The sequence below is a fragment of the Meleagris gallopavo genome, chromosome 8 (genome assembly GCF_905368555.1).
Source record: "Meleagris gallopavo chromosome 8, MGAL_WU_HG_1.1, whole genome shotgun sequence".
In the NCBI taxonomy this organism is placed as follows: Eukaryota; Metazoa; Chordata; class Aves; order Galliformes; family Phasianidae; genus Meleagris; species Meleagris gallopavo.
In genome coordinates, this window is record NC_139411.1 from 23290571 (window position 1) to 23307377 (window position 16807).

Sequence of the window (16807 nt, forward strand, 5' to 3'; positions counted from 1 at the left end):
AAATACACATGGCCACATCCTCATTTTGCTGATCCTAGTCTCGATTTGCACAGGTGGAACAGGAACCACAGGATCCCAATGCCACCACAGACCTGGCTAAGGGTGAGCCCAACTGCTCTGCTGCAGCACAGAACAACCTCCGACCAAATCTGTGAACAAATGCAACTTCTCTACAGCCCGGGGAAAAACGAAAGGAGCCGAGTTGGAATGCACACAACCGAGAGGAAAACGACCAATGAAAACCTGTTGTCAACCTGCTCCAGCCTCTGTCCTCGCTTCTTCTTCCCCCCAAAAAGACAGCATTTGTAAGGGAGGAAAAAAAACAACAACACAGCACCAAACCGAGACGGAGAAGCAGACGTAGCCACCTGGGATGCAGTTCATCGGCAGGAGCTCTACCCTCTCTGCTGCGGCCCACGAGCGGCAGGGACGGGGGCGAGGACGGTCCCGGCCGGCGTTTGCTGGAGGTTACTCCCCAGCCTCCCGCATTGTGCAAAACGGGGAGGCTCCCGCTGCGCTCCCCAGCTGGCCCAGCTGCCTGGGCGGTGCTGCCATCTCCTCCTGCGCCCGGGGCCGCCGCGCCCGTCCTGACGCACGCGTGCACGCAGGTGGGGCTGCGGCCGCCCTCAGATGGGGCTCACGACCCCAGCGCCTGCTTGGTGTTGCGGCTGAGGAGCCGAGCAGCAGAGCTCGTTCTGGCCCACCTGGTTGGCTTTGCCTGGCAGTTCCTTCATCTCCAAACCACGTGCCCCCCAGGGAAGTGCATCAGGCCGCGGTGGGGCCAGCACCATTTCATCCAGCACGACGGCACTGAGCTCTGCCAGGTGCCCCAAAAAGGCTCCTTTCTGCTTTCCTCACCCTAACCAAGGGAGGGAGAAAATCTGAGTGGGAAACAAAGGAAGTGAAAAGAAGCCTTTCTGAGAGCCCCACCAGTGCTGGAGGAGGGACTGGGTTGGCCTCTGCAGCTGCCAGGATGATCTAGTAGGGCTCCCCACAACATAAGAGATCAGACTTCCCAGTGCTAAGGAAAATTAGTCAAATGGAGCAGTCCATCTCCCTTTTCAGGCAGCAGAGAAGATGCTGGAAGGAATTTCCAACAAAACCTAAGCAGAAATCCCCAGACTTTTATTATGGCTCAAGTCCTCTTTGAAAGTCTAGGCTCAAACCACACTGCTACATGGGCACAAAGCATCAGGAGCCCACCTTTGTCTGTGCACAGACCTCCACAGCATGGAGCCCAAGCTTCCCTCTCTTCCTCCCTCCCTCACAGGGCTCTGCAGCCCAGTAGCCAGCACGAGGGGACGATTTCCTACTGTGCACTGTGTTTTCCCCAAGGCCACACTTTGGAAGATGCCATGGAACAAGAGGAGCTGACATCGCTCAAGCTTCAGCTTTGTCTCCAGACTGCTCTTCTGTTTAGTGCCAAGAGAAATGAAAAACAATGCAAGCCATGCAGTCTCAGGGTCAGCCATTGCAAAACTGTTAATCTTGGGGCTGCATCGCTCAGACTCTGTCATTTATATTTGCCACTGTATTTGCCAGAAGCACAATAGACCAGTCTTTTCCTTTCGGTTGAATTTCTTTTATTACCTCAAGATCCTTGAAATAGGAGTGCACAAACCAACAACCTCTTCTCTCTACTGATGCATATAGAGAAGACACGGAGGGAGCAAGGTTTCACATTCACAGTCCAAGGACTGTTCCTCGGATTTGCAGCAGCAGAATTGATGGAGAAATCAGTGCCTTTCAGATGGGCTCAACAAACAGTTCCACAGTCAAACAGCACTTCTCATCTCTGTCTTCTTACAAAGAGTCTTCAGTCTAGAAAGGGTTTTTGTAGCAAATTTTATTCTAACTTTTTCACAACCTCCTTCCACCTTCCCTAACAAAAACCTCACACCACTACCTTAAAAATTAAGTCATGCTTTCTGGGCATCCCAGAAAAATTTTCCTCTCTCTTACTCCTTCAATGAAGGCTTTTTCAACAGTAAAAAAAGGAAATCAGAGAGAAAAAAAGAAAAAACTTATAAGAAGATAAAATGGGAAAAAGATAGGAAAAAGTCTAAGTTCTTCCTCCTCGTTATGATTAAAAAAAATTCAAGAAAAAAAAATCAGTGCAGCAAAGGGAGTCTCAAACATAAAACAAAACTACAAAATAATCCAGAGAATATAGTCGATTATTTCCTTGCTCATTTCCATGGATATGAAGCTGCAGAGTCTTTATTTGTGTAGGAAGGAAGGAAAATATTTGAAGAAAGAAATTGATAGAAATAAGATATACAAAAGGTGTCTAAAGGAAAGGAAACTGCCCTTTTCCTTCTTTTGGACCCAGTCCAAAAATCTCTCCTTGGAGGGCAAGGCTCTGTAGTCTTCTACACTTTTCTTGTTCTTACAGGTAAAAGGCTTGATTGCCCCAACAGGAAAACACCTTGCCTAGTAACTCACAGCAATATAACCACAGCAAAACAACAGTAGTGAACGCAAAGGGGGCTATCAACTGTGTGTAAAGCAAAAATCACAGCCAAAATGTAACAGGTCACCAAAGCAGTGGCCATCTGCAGAGCTCCATCATGTCCAAGTGGGGATGAAAACACACTGGCTCCATGTTCCTCTGCCTTCCACTGTAGCATATGGTTTGGGTATTGCCACCACCCAACTCCTGCATACAGGCCATGTCTGCACAGGCTGCTATGGCTCCACTGCACTACATATGACCTGTCAGCCAGTCCCACATGCACCTTCTCGTTTAGCAAAGTGACCTGGTTCTTAATTCTCCAAGCTCAGATCATGCCGTTATTCCAAGAGATCATCATGGCATCACTGACAAGCAGGAGTGCTGATACCCCGTAGCCACTGAGTCAGTGTCAGCTTTCTACAACAGACCTGATGGGAGGAAGCCATCAAAGCCCGCAAGCTGCACAGGCTACCGAGGGCACTCAGCACCTGGCAAGCAGAGTCACTACAGCTTGGCTGAATCAAGCCAGTAATAAGCAAGCATGATCATAACATCTTCATAAAAGTAGGATTTAAGTGCAAACATCTGCCTTGCTGTTTTTTAATTAAGACAGTTTACATCTATTCCTTTCAGTGATCCGCAGCTCTGGCAGCAGAAATACCATACGTATTCTAATTAAGGAAGCTAGTTTATTTAACAGTTTGACATTGTTTTACATTAGCTGAGTCACCTTGTTGCTGGATAAAGCAGCAAATGCTTTTCAGCAGTTCAGCAAGAAAAAGGGAGAGATTCTGTATCAAAAGTAGAACGTGTATCACAGATACTTTAAATTGAATACAGCTGAAGTATATTCTACTCCAGCAGCTCCTCTCTTTGGGACACTAAGTCAACCCAAATGTTTCCCAGATATAACTCTTCCTCTCAAGGACACGCATCTCTCTCATGTTCTTGGAGGGTGGGAAGTGTTATAACAGACATATGGGATGTATCTCATTCTCCACAAAAATCACCCACCCATATATCAGGACATACATCACTAAGAACTGCACGCAGACTGAGCATCTGTGCCCTGGATTCAGCCAAAATTTTTCTAGGACAAAGTAAAAGAAATTGGCCAGTGACAGTCAGTGCAGAGGAAAAAACTGTTACCCACAGATGGAGATTTTCCTACAGCACCTCACCTAAAGTCATTCGCACATCTATATGGTGCTTTTCATGGATCTCAAACTGATTTGCAGCAAGAAAGGCAGGCAGGCAGTTCCCATTTTCATTGTATAGGGATTTCACAAAGTGGTTCATCTATGAGTTTGTTGATGGCTCAGCTGGAAACAGAGGCTGATCTTGGACTCCTCTCATTCCACATTAGAAATAAAGGGCAACACCACCTCCCCCTGGCTACACAGGGTCTGGATGCAGTACAGGGAACTGTACAGAGCAAATCCTGATCCCTGGGGCCATGTTCTAGAAGGCCCATGTAGGCTGCCAGGCTGCCATGCTGCCCTACTGTGGCTTCGATGCTTGCGTCTGTATTTGCACTGCTGGCGTACAGTTCCCTGCTAGCTCTGGAGCTGTGCTAACCACACACCAGCAGCACATTCTCTGCCTGAAACAGTGTCACAGACCACAGCATGCTCCCAGAGAGGACTAAGCTCTCCCATCGCAACTTCTTTTTTAGGGGAAGAGCTGGGATCTCCTTTTTATAGTTAAAGGCAGAACAGACCTTTTAACAGGCTGAAATTACTCTATTTATCCTAACACTCAGTGCAGTGAGCCAGATTTTAAGCCAACAGCTAGAATTGTGCAGTTAAACAATAGAGAGCTGGCCTGAGTCTGAAGTTCCAAGAGCACGTTGCGGTCTGGCTCATCTCCACCATGCCAGCGCTGCCATCGCTGCTAGAAGCGTGTGCTTCCCCTGAGTAGAGGGCATCTATCATGTCCAGCCCCTCTCTGAAAGCTGTCAGGGAGATAGTGGCTCAGGCCAAAGAGATATTTATTTATTTTTGGCCAGTATTGCAGTAATCCCCTTTGCATTTTGTCTTCTCACAGTTTTTTTTTGTTTTGTTTTTGCTTTTTAAATATCTCAGTGGCAACTCTAACTATTCATCCTTTATTATACAGCGCATGCAGAGCTGTGACACACAGAAATGAAGACAACGGTATCTTTGGTTTCCAGTGGCCTCTCCCTGTTTCAGGCTGTGAAGTTGTAGTCCATGGGCACAGTCCCACAGAAGCCACCAAAACCCTTTGTGCAAGAGGGCATGAGCCAGCCTGAACCTGAACAGCAGATATATAAGACCCCCCTGGGAGCCCTAAAGACCATGCCAGTTATGCAGGAGGAAGAGGAGACCTGGTATCACAGGGCAGCATTACAAGTTCCCAGGGAAAAGGTATTTGTAGGACCAGTCACAAAAAGTACTAAAGACCATGGCTGGGGAATTGCACGTCCCAAATCATAGCTTAGGTTGGGAGGGACCTTAAAGATCATTGAGCTCCAACTCCTTGCCATGGGCTGGGTTACCAACCACTGGATCAAGCACTCTCATTCATCTTGCTTAGGGCCTTTGCCATGATGTTACCTGGTAGAAAAGGGATGATTCTTTGCTTGGGGTCTTTCTGTCCTCCTTCAATGGGAAACTTGTCCAGAAGCTGCATCTGCAAAGGAAACAGAACAAATGTCTTAGGGGGACTTAGGTACAGACTGGCCGCTTAAGGATGGAGGATTTCTTGGTCTGTGTGTGGTTTGAAAGGATTAGCAAAGCAAAGCAACTGCAGGAATCCCTCAGCCTAGTTGCAGAGGAGTATGTACATAAAAAGGTACGATACAGCTCCCTCCAAGAAAGGCAGGGCAGGTTTCTGGCAGCACACAGGAGCTGGGATGGGGCCCAGGCAGACATCTGAGCCTGGCCTTGCCGTGCTTCTAAAATTAGGCTCTCATCCTTCATTACAAACACACGCCTGGTCTCTAATCCCCAGTCTGCCCAGGTTGGTGGAGACAGTTTTTTACCTGTCCCCATCACAGACCACCCGTCTGGCTAAAAATGCTGCTCAGGCAACAAGGATTAAAGGCTTTTTAATAAAACAACCTATCTGTCTTCTTGCTGGTAAGGCACTGCCCACTGCCCTGGTCCATTCAGAGCATTCCAGCTTTCCCATGGAGAAACAGATTGGTGTCAAGCACCCTTGCAGACATGGTTATGGACCACCCAAGCCAGCATTTCACCCAGCTCAGTTTGGCCCTGCCAACTCCCAAATACTGCCCACCACAACCACTTGCTTCTAACACACCCCTAAGGGCCTACTGAGCACAGAGCCCTGTTGGAGATAACCAGCCTCTAGTTTGAGAAGCTCAAAGAAGCATTGATGGCCATGGCCAACTTACATGGTGGAGAGACCACACCACCTGTGCATAGGCGAGCAGTACGCTGACCCCATGTTCCTAAAGGACCCTCATGATCCCTGTTTGGGGACCCTTCATTCAGCATTAACTGAAGCATCACTACGTGTTCAGCAGCGAGGGTCTGCGAGTTAAACAACCCTTTTGCTCAACAGATTGCCTTTAAAAAATATTTTTTTGCTAACACAGGAAAAAAAAAAACGATTTTTTTTACTGTTTTTGTTTTAAGCACACAGACCCCTTCTTCTCTTCCACCGCACACAACATCTCCACCATTTTCACCATATGGTGCAGCAAACCAGAGATCAAGAGGAAACATGGGAGTAGAAGGAACATCTGTGCGGGAGAAAAAGTTAAAAGATCCCACATGTTTCCCCATCAGGGAATCAGCCTGGTAAATAAATAGACCGTAGCTTTGCAGATTGTTAGCTCACTCACTTTTCTGCCTACGGAGACATGATTTTTATTGAAAATGGGAAATTTTGTTTTCTTGTAGATGGAGCTCCGGGTGTCTGAGGTCAGGAGTTCTGTTCAAAGAGAAGAAAAGGGAGGGGGAAAATCTCCACTGACTGACTTGAAGCTTCACTGCTCCTGCACTTTTAGCCAGGAATGCGATTCTCACTTTACTACACAGAGACTGATTCAAACTGGAACCGATACAGTCAAATTCCCATGGTTGTTCTTGAAGTTAGATTAGATTGGCTCATACAAGCCTTGTTAACCACATCAAGAGAGCCACAACGTGTATAACTTAGTGCTATTTATCTAAAGGGTGGATATCAGCAAAATAGATGCAATAAACTACAGCTGGTAGAGTCTAGATAAACCTTCCAAGACTTTCTTGCCCCAGTTCCTGCTTCTACTGGGAGAGAGCAGGGAGTGGGAGAGCCATAGGTGCTCAGGAGGTCACCAGTACAAATCACAGGGACATGACCTGTCCCAAAGGTAAAGTCCTCTGGAAACATGGCAGATTTCTTATCTTCTTTCATAGATGAGACAGTATCCCAGTGGGCAATACACACTTCTGTGCAAAACCAAAGACAAGGAGTGAAGCTGCATGGTTGGGCACCCCTGGAGAAGAGTGACAGTCCCTTTCCAAGTTTCTGACCCCAGACAACACGTGCTGCTGGCCTGTCGCTCCTGGACGAGTCAGCTGAGTTAAGCATTTGCAACACCCCATCAAGAGTGATAGGCCTGTGCTGGACATGTGGGCTGGAGGGTCAGGATTAAACTATCTGGCATGACACAGGGAACTTAACTGAGATCCTTCAAAGGATCTGAGCAAGGATATCACAGCAGTCCAGCAATTATGTACCTGCCTCTATCCGCAGCTGTTCTCATTAATGCCTACAAGTCATTCCAAACACGTCTATGTCTGTATAAACAAGTAATAGTGACAAGGAAAAACTGCAACACAGACTGGAAGGTAATGGCTTCCCAACAGTTTCTGCAATGAAGGAAACCCTTCAGGATGCCAAATCCCAACAAAAAGCTGAAGAAGCATGGGGCCTTCTTCAGCACTTCCCTGCACACAGTTCTGCTATTCACAACCAACACAAGATCTAAAATTCTGGAAAAGCAGGATTTTGTGCCCTTTCACCCTTGACAAGGGTGCAAAGCAGAAGAAAACAAAGAGATGGGCTTAGGGGAAAAAAAAAAAAATCAGCAACATGTCTGAATGAAACGGCGCAAATCATAGAATCATTTGAGTGGAAAGGGACCCTTAAAGGTAATCTAGTCCAACTCCCCTGCAATTAACATGACTGAGCCACAGAAACTCCTGATAGCCACAGCACTTACCCCATCTGAATGACTAACAGCCAAAGACCAATAAACAGATTGAAAATCCACTTAGTTTGATGCCTGCAGAGCATCTGAAAGTTGAAAACTCTTCATGACAAATGGTTTCCCATGAAAGGAAATTATTATTATTATTGCAAATATAAATATGATTAATTAAAAAAAAAAACAACACAAGGTATCCTTTACTTAATCATAGAATCATTTGAGTTGCAAGAGACCCTTAAAGGCCATCTGGTCCAGCTCCCCTGCAGTGAACAGGGTAACACCTACAGTTCCATCAGGTGCTCAAAACCCCATCCAGTCTGACTTTGGGTGTCTCCAGGGATGGGCATTCACCACCATTCTTGGCAGTCTTTGCCAGTGCCTCACCACCCTTATTGGAAAACACTTCTTCCTTATATATAGTCTAAAGCTCCTCCACTTAATGTCCCAGGTTATTCTGCTCAGATACAGGCAATCTCCACAAAATGTCACTTGCATGTTTGATACACAACATTTAACTTAGGATACAGGATTCACTGTGTAAGAAAGTCACCTGTCCCTCAGACTAAAACCAACCCACAGTGAAGGGAAAAAGGACAGTCTGGATGTGGAGGCTTCCCAAAGGATGCAGTTAGGGCTGTAGCTGGCTTCAGGCAGACAAGAAAACACAAGTGGGCAATGCATTTTCAGGAAACCTGTGTGAGCTTATACTCAGTTTGCTTACAAGTATTAATATACGAGCTCTATCAATGAGGGAGCCTCCAATTGTATGACCAATGTGATGAGCAGAAAGAAATCTGTTAGCACATCCCTGTGTCACAGGGTGGGGGATCCAGTTGGAAACAGGGAGGGAATATGGAAAGCGGGAAATGAGCTTCCCACCCATTCAGGCAACACGTCTGGAGTCAGGCTGAACAAACACACCCCATTCCTGCTTCTGGCACAACAGATGCATGTCCACAAATAATTAATCACCAAAACCACATCCCTAGGCTTTCTGTCCCCAGATTACTTTGGGTTTGCTAACAGCTTTCCTAAGTTAGTTCTCTACTGAGTCTTGCCTTGTGCTCTGAGCAGCTCTGCTCTTGCTTCTGCTCTAAACTTTTAGTAGATCATCCATAAAGCTTACAGTCCAGACTATTACTTTCTTACAGTAAATGATAATGCAATTAATGATATTAAAAATCAAGGGAATCACTTGTGTGAGTTGCTACTCACTGTAATGAGAGCACTGTCCTACCTCACTCCTTTCTACTTGCACAGATGCGTGAAATCATTTGACTTGAAAGAATGGAAGAAGAAAAGGATTTCAGTGATTTCAACTTACACAAAAAGGCCAGTTCTTATGCAAGTCTCAGCTCCTGGAAGTCAGCAATTGTTTGAGATTCATTGTTCATTATAAAAAAAAAAACAAAACAAAACAAACAAAAAAAAACAACCAAAACCAACTAGCTTTTACACTGCCAAGCATAAATTTGCAAACGTCATCCAAATTCATCCTTAAAGGTCCAGAAACTGAAAGACAGCAAACACATTCTCCGCGCTTTTGGTATAAACATAGGTTGTGCTGGAAGCTGCCTCACACATTTTATTTGTATGGGAAATGAGAGAGATGCAGACAGTGTCCTAACTCACAGCTAAGCTTCAGAAACTTCTGCCTCAGCTCACCTTTGTCAAAGAAGGTGAATATGCAGCGAAGAAAGAGATGCTTCTACCAACAAGAATTTTATTGAATTATTTATTTTATTATAATTATTATATTTTTTAATTATAATATTTTTAATTATATAATTTATGAAGAATTATTATATAATCTTGAGGACAGGTAGGCCCAGCAGTCAGCAGCTGATAGCATCTGTGATCACCTCCCATCACTTCTCTTGTGAAAATTAGATTCAGCTCCCTATCTGCCTCATGATGGTACCACCTGATTAGAAATCTAACAAAAAAAAAAAAAAAACACACACCCTTTGAGATGCCAAAAATAAGAATCTCTGACAATGAGAAGCCAAGCAACTTCCTGACAATTATTTACTTACTGCTTTTTTTTTTTTTTTTTTTTTTTTACTTTGATTATTTCACAAAACAAGACTTCCTTCCTGTTTAGATACAAGGACTAAAAGCACCTAAGTCTAAGGGGTGATGTCTCTTCTGCAAGAGATCCAACTTTCACTCTGCTGTAAGCCAGCCAGGACATGAAAATACCAACTATTTAATGGCCTGACCCTGTAACATTTGCTAGTGGGACCTTTGTTCCTGATTTGATTATGAGGTTTTGGAAGTGTGTGACTAAATCCATCTCCCTGAAGCTAATCCGTTAGGACAGTTACCTGATCTCCATACATGCCATACACACTATGGACTCAAGCTGGAGTTTCCTGCTGGGCTGTTAATTCCTCCCCTTCCTTTCCTGCAGCAGCTTTAACTCTCCTTCAGTTAAAAGAGTGAAGTTCTCCACACCTCTTAACATGAGCAAATTGGGACACCCACATAATCTCTTATCAGAACGCATATCTTGCTGATTCTTTTCAAGTGGATATAGGATTGCCTTATGCACAGATAAAATCAAAGTCCTCCAGGGGGTCAGTGCTGCAATCACAGGAGATTTACTTTAACACAGAGAGACCCCGAGAACGACTTTCATCCAAACCCATTACTTTGGCAAGTGAAACAACATCCAGAGCCACAAACAGATGTAGAACTCCAACCTTTTGCAAGAGATGTGGGGCCTCTCTCTCCACACTGCCTAATTTACTTTTGTCCCACCCAGAGAAATTGCCAGCTGATGACAAGCAAACCATGACCACGAGACTGAGAACAGCACGCTTCTGGCAAGGCAGCCCAAAAACCCCATCAACTTTACCTTACTCACAGTCACTTGAGTGGTCCCAGTGTTAACTCTTCCTACACTTCATGTGTAGAGGTGTAACAGCTTCCCACCTCCAGAGTGCTCACTAGAAAAAGTGTTTTTCATTAAAAAGCAAGCAAGCCATCAATAGCTTTAACTTTGCCACTGTTTGACTTGAAAGGTAAAGCACGTGAGGACAGGTAGGCACCAGGCATCTGGGCTGAGCTCTCAGGAATCTCTTCTCATGTGACTTATCTGAGCTCAATTAGAGTCCCAAGAAGGAAGGAAGGGCAGAGACGAGGAGGCATCAGTACAAGAATGACACAAAAAAAGCAATGCTTCTACCAGCGATCTACAACTGGAGGTAATGAAATTCACACCCTCACCCAGATGGAACTGGGGCATCTGCAAATCAAAAAAGTTGAAAGAAACTGATGTAGATAACAAATGTTTGGATGAGAAGAGAGGGTAAGATACCAGAATGTAATGAGTTATCAGTTAAACTCAGAAGAAAACCAGCCACATTACTCGGTTGTAACCATTGGTCATCATCAGCTACATTTTTAGTTATATATGATATGATCTGTAAGAAGGGGAAAAGCTGGAACCAGGTTGAATTCTGTTATCTGCCAGAGTTTTCTCATGGATAAACCTCTCTGTGGCTCTACCCCTGCTTTTTCAGCAGGGGTATATAAATATGAGACAGATCTCAGGAAGGTAACAGGAGATTTAATCAAGAGCCGTCAAACACTCAGCCTTATTTTGCAGACTGGAAGTCAGAGACCCCATCTGAAGGAACTGTGTTCATTCAAAATCAGCAAGACAAAAGTAAATGCAAGGATTATTATCAGTGGTTTTCAGTTACACTTATTCTTGCATTTGCAGGCTTGTCCGTTTGTAGTATATTCCAAATTCTGGTTAACCAGAGCAACCAAGGGCATTTTTTACTTAAGGTAGATGGTCAGCAACCAGTTCTAGCAAATGGATCTCATTCTATTAGGTAACACATCAGCATTTTAAGGATCCCTAGCTCTGTCTGCAGGTGAAAACAAGCAGGAATTTGGACAATATGTCCCAGACCCAGGCACCCCTGATTCATCTTTTATCTGCCTATTCAGAGAAGATCAATGATTCAATGTTCCGATTTTGAGACAGCTTTTCTGTTAAGGTTCATCAGTGGAGCATCCATGACATAAGTAGAAAGACCAGATTTACCCAGCTCAGGATGTATCTGCTGAGATCAACAACAGAAGCATGTACATGATGGAGAATAAAACTGCTATCTTGGGGACAGGTTTTTTCTAGGGCACAGCTCCTGGAGAGTTTCCCCTGGTTGCGGGTCACACAGAACTTTTTCTTCATCCTGCTCTGCTTCACCTTTTCACAGGAACAACACATGAAATGGTGCAGCCCATCTGCTGGCCACTCTCATGCAACTGATATCTTATGCAGCAGAAGGAGATGAAACTCCATCTCTTCTAAAAGCAGTAACCAGCTCCATAATGCAGCTGGAATAATTGCATCAGGCAGCCAGTAATGCTGTCTCTCTCCCGGTGTTACATGATGCCACAGCGTGCGAGAGAAGCACATTAACTCAATCCCTGAGAAGCAGCAGCAACTGGCTCCCCTTTTATTTTGAAAGCAAAAAGGGAAAAAAATTAAAGCAAAAGCCATGCGAATAACCGGCTGACATGCCTGACAATTACAGCATTATAGGATGTGTTCTGAATTAAATACAGTGCAATCCGTGAGAAAGTCAAACAAAAGCAGGAAAATGCATATAAAATAAAGAGAACAGACATTTAAAGCATGGTGTAATCCCCAAAGGGAAAATGCATCTCTCAGGTCTGAAAATTTCCACCAGAAATCTTGGAAATCTTACAAGCCCTTCAGTATCCAACTAAAACAGCCAGGGAGGAGAAGGGGAGGATGCAGGGAGTGGGGGCGTTTCCCCAACATAATCCATCAAAAGAGGGAACGCTGTTTCCCAGCTGAGAGATTTGGTATTTTTCTTAAAGAAAGCCTTCTCTAAGGGCTCCACGAAACGAGCCCAGCATTTGTGGCTAACACAGACTGGCAAAACATTCGGAGGTGCTGGTTTGGGATGACAGAGGCTCTTGGTGCATCTCTAAAGAACTTTTCAGAAAGCCCCCAGTGTCCCTTCACAGAGCAGCTATTGATGCGTCTTGCCAGAAGCATTTTGTTTCCCCAGTGCTAAATTAGTCTGGCCTCATCTGACTTAACTGCACTGGAAGATGCTTAGACAAAGGCTACTTCATACTTTTCCATCATCCATGGTGGTTCTATGTCCCCTGGTTACTCTGCTATCCACAGCACATTTACCCCGGTGACATCCCTTGGAAGTAAGGCCATACCATAATGCCTGTTTTGTAGGGAGAAAAGAAGAGATGAATGCTGTAGTTATATGGCACAGCAAGGTCACATGGAGATGTCAGAGACATGGTGATGCTATGCCCCTGCAGGTCAGTTAGCTGAGCTTCTGAGAAAAGCTGCTAGCTTTAGAAGGGGGTGCAAACATTTTGCCTTTTTTGAGGTGCTGGTACATTCAGAGATAGCCCATGTAATGCGGCTGCACCATCTGGACGTGTCCTAAAAGACTCACTGCAGGTCACAGCAAAAATCCAGAGTGGAGAGAAGAGCTGACCATAGCTGTAGGGCACCTTCCTGACCTCCTGTTCAAGAGTGATGCAGGTTTGCAGCACAGGTGGCAACATCCAAGAGCAGAGCACAAAACAGATGGGATGCAGCATCCCCACTCCACTGCTGAGCTCATACTGGTTTCACCACAGGGCTAGAGAATCACATCTGAAGCAGACAGCAATGCCCTTGCTGCCCTTACTGCTCTCTCATTAAGATGTAAGAGCTGATGTCACCTGTGTTTTAAGATAGAACTGCTCATCCAGACAGACCCATTTACACAAATCGATTTTGTTGTAACCAGCTCAAAGCCTCTCAAACCCCATTTATATACTGGATTGTAGCTGATAGTGCAACACAGAGTCCATCCTCAGTGAAATTGCAGCTGCTCATGCAGCAGTGACCACCATTTTGATTAAACCTGCTTAAACCAATCCCTTGGTTCATTTTGAAGAACTTCATGAGTCCTAAGACTATTCCCCTGCTTACACTATTATGAGTGATGAGACTTTAGCTCCAAATGTATGAAATTTAATCCCTCTGTTTTCATAATCTACATCTTCTCTACAGCCTGTTAGCTCTGCTTGATATATTGTCCCTTGGAAACCACAAGTAACTTTAATACTGAAAACAGAAACAATAGCTCTGAACACAATAGCACATTTCACTTTAGAAGCGCCATCTGAAATGGTATCTAGTCATCTCTGTAGGACACTGCTCATAGCTCTGGGGAGACTGACTGCACAGTTCAGTACAACAGAGAAACAGTGCCAAACAAAACACAGCAGCAGGTTTTAACTACACGCTGCAAGGAGGCTCCTTTGTCTTCTTTCTCCCTACCTCCAAACCTCGAGATGTTTTGCCTGCGGATTTGGTTCCAAGCACATGTGTCTCCTGCCTTTGGGGTAATTTAGAAAGGAGTACAGACGATGAATCCCATCACCCAAGCTGTGCATGTAACAGATATCCTGCTCTGGGCCTCGGGGAGGTAAGCAAGCAGCCAGTAAGACAGGCATTTCAAACAGCTCAGACCCAGCTGCAAGGCTTTACATTCCCAGCCCCACTGTGTACCCTTGCCAAGCTGCCTGCTACCCAGGAAGGACCGATTCCAAGCTGGGATTACTCCCTTGGGCTTGCAGTAGAGAGAGCATTTATGATCTGGAACGTAAGAACAAACCTAAGTTTGCAAAATTCTGTCATTCTTACCAGTATCTATCATGCTGGCATCTCACAGATGTGCTTTTATCCACACGTCTACCTCTTCTGGTAAAGTCCACAGGCAACAACATCTCACAAAGCTGCTTTTAAAAGACACCTCCTGTCCCCAGCACACGTACATAGGATGGGTGCCTTGGCTGGGCACCCAAACCCACGTGAGCTTCCCTTCTATCACTACCCACAAGGTTCTGTGCAGGTATTGGTCTGTTTTAAAAACAGAGGGATTTGGGCAATGCCTGAACCCAGACACACAGGAGCCCAGGGGACCCACACAGCCACTGGGATGCCCCAAAGGACCTTGAAAACAGACCATATTGTGTCACAAGGCTGTATGGTGGTGTATGGTTCCTACAGAACAACCCCATTCTGGCTTCCAAAGAAGGGATGCCAAGACCAAAACCTTATTTTTGTAAGTACAAACGTGCTTTAGGGACTAGGTTAATTGAGAATGAAAGCAAACCCTAAAAAGTAGTCAGGCTGGCCTACCACCACCAGGTTGCTGGGAGCAGGGTGGGCACTGACTTTACAGACCCCTGCATTACACCACGTGCGCTCTTTTGTTACTCCAGCACCTTTCACTCAGATAACAATCGCTCAGCCCCAACGCGCTGCTCATACACCAGATGGTATTCTGTGTATTAAACCAACTAATCACATGCAATACTTGGCAGAGTATTAAAAGCATCGATGGAGGTCTTTGACAATGTTGTTTTTTGTTGTTGTTTTGGGATCTTTTTAAAATCTCAGTAGCTTTTAAGTGGTGCGGGCACACTGTCAAGAAATGCTGTTGGGGCTGCAACTTCTCCAGACTTACAGATGACAAAACTGCTGAAAGCTGTGAGGGACAAGGAGCACATAGAGGCCAATGTATGCACGTGGGAGGAGAGGGGCTCCATCCAGCCTGTCCTTCGCAGCAGGAGGCTTTCAGTCTGGTTCCCTGGTGGTGGCTGGGAGATGGCCATGCTGCTGTCTGCCACTAACACCAGAACTGCTGTGCCTACGTGATATGCCTGCCATCCCTGACTGCCAAACTCGAGTTTTCTTCAAATTGTCTGGCCGTGCATGCAGTCTTCTGCAGGGTAGGTGAAGAATGCACATTCATTAGGTGATGCAAATGTGCTTGGGTGACAGAAGGGTACTGGGGAGAACAAGCTGCAGAGAATGGGCAATCACAATTCACTCCACCCAACTGTCCATTCCCAAAATTTTATGAGACTTTTAAGGGAAGGAAGAGACCTATAGGCTGCTTTGGTGGCCAAGCCGATGCCCATCAAGGCAGGACAAGTGAGGAAGCAAGCGTCTCTGCCTGTCTGTGCTTTGTGACCAGCTTTAGAAGCTGGATGGGTCAGACAGGCAGGACAGACAGGCATTACAGTCATCTTGCATCAACCTTGCTGGGCACTGTGCGAGTACTTAGGGCTATTTCTCATCGTCCCCAGGGGTTTTCATGTCACTTCTCTGTTTTCTTCCCCACCACAAAAAGCCACAATAAAGATACATGGGAAGAACATCTAGATGGATGTGCTGGAAGGCCCATGTCTAGCCTCTAGACTGCAGGTACCACACAGCTCTCCCGCTGCCCCTGGGATGGGACAGGGAGTTAACATTTCACAGACTTCCCACCAAAACTGCCCAATGACACTTTGCCAAAGCAAGCACCCAGGAATGTGGTAACTCACATCAAAATCCACCACTCAGGACCACATCCAGGTCAAACTGGACAATGGCAGGGTGGTATCCAGAACCAGCTGCTGGTCTAGGGAGCCCTCCGGTCCCAACAGGCTCTGTAGAGTGATGTATCTGAATTTCAGCAGCCTGATTTGAGGCTTAGAAAAACTTCTACGATGAAGTTCCTTGTTATCTTCAGTGTATTTTAGATCAGCACCCTGGCATCAGAGTTATAGGGGATCAGGATGCAGCTTGTCTAAGGAATTGTATTTTCAGCCATCTGCAGAACCTAACCCTAAAACTTCAATTAAAAAAAAAAAATCCCAAAAAAGAAGTGAAGTGAGGGGGAGGTGGGAAGATCAACACCAACTGCTATCTACCAGAATGCAAGCAAATTTGGAAATTAAGTTCCATGCACGCTGAGGACAAGGCACACTATTGCAGAGCAGAGACGGGGCCACTTTTCCCACCATAAAGCAATACATCAGCCTCAGCAACTCACAGCCCCTCCTGACCTCCATTATCAGACAGGGAGAGAAAAGGGAAGGGCAGGAGCTGCCCTACTGTGGCCAGCACTGCATGCAAACACGCTCAGTTGCTCTTTGCCAGCAACCCAGATGCAAAGTTATCTTGCTTAATTAGGTCTTCCTTTGGGGAGGAAACTTTGGCTTAAGTAACTGAACAAATAAATTACATAGCAGGCACACACATATAGGCACAAATAACCTATTTTGTTAAACCAGGTGCAGATGATTGTTCCCAGCCCTTCATCTGGGGCTGA

The 16807-nt window shown here is 45.5% G+C and overlaps 1 protein-coding gene across 4 annotated transcripts in view; it reads right to left on the reverse strand.

Annotated features, from left to right (window-relative positions):
* The window catches only part of SH3PXD2A (SH3 and PX domains 2A), a 232111-nt gene that overhangs the window by 161998 nt on the left and 53306 nt on the right, over nucleotides 1-16807 (reverse strand). For 3 of the 4 annotated variants that reach the window (XM_010714667.4, XM_010714665.4, XM_031554493.2), the window contains exon 3: nucleotides 5032-5107. In XM_010714667.4, the coding sequence (XP_010712969.1) occupies nucleotides 5032-5107 (76 nt within the window). Of the gene's footprint in view, nucleotides 1-368; nucleotides 444-5031; nucleotides 5108-16807 lie in introns of those variants that run through there. The other variant, XM_085229164.1, reaches the window with a different exon arrangement.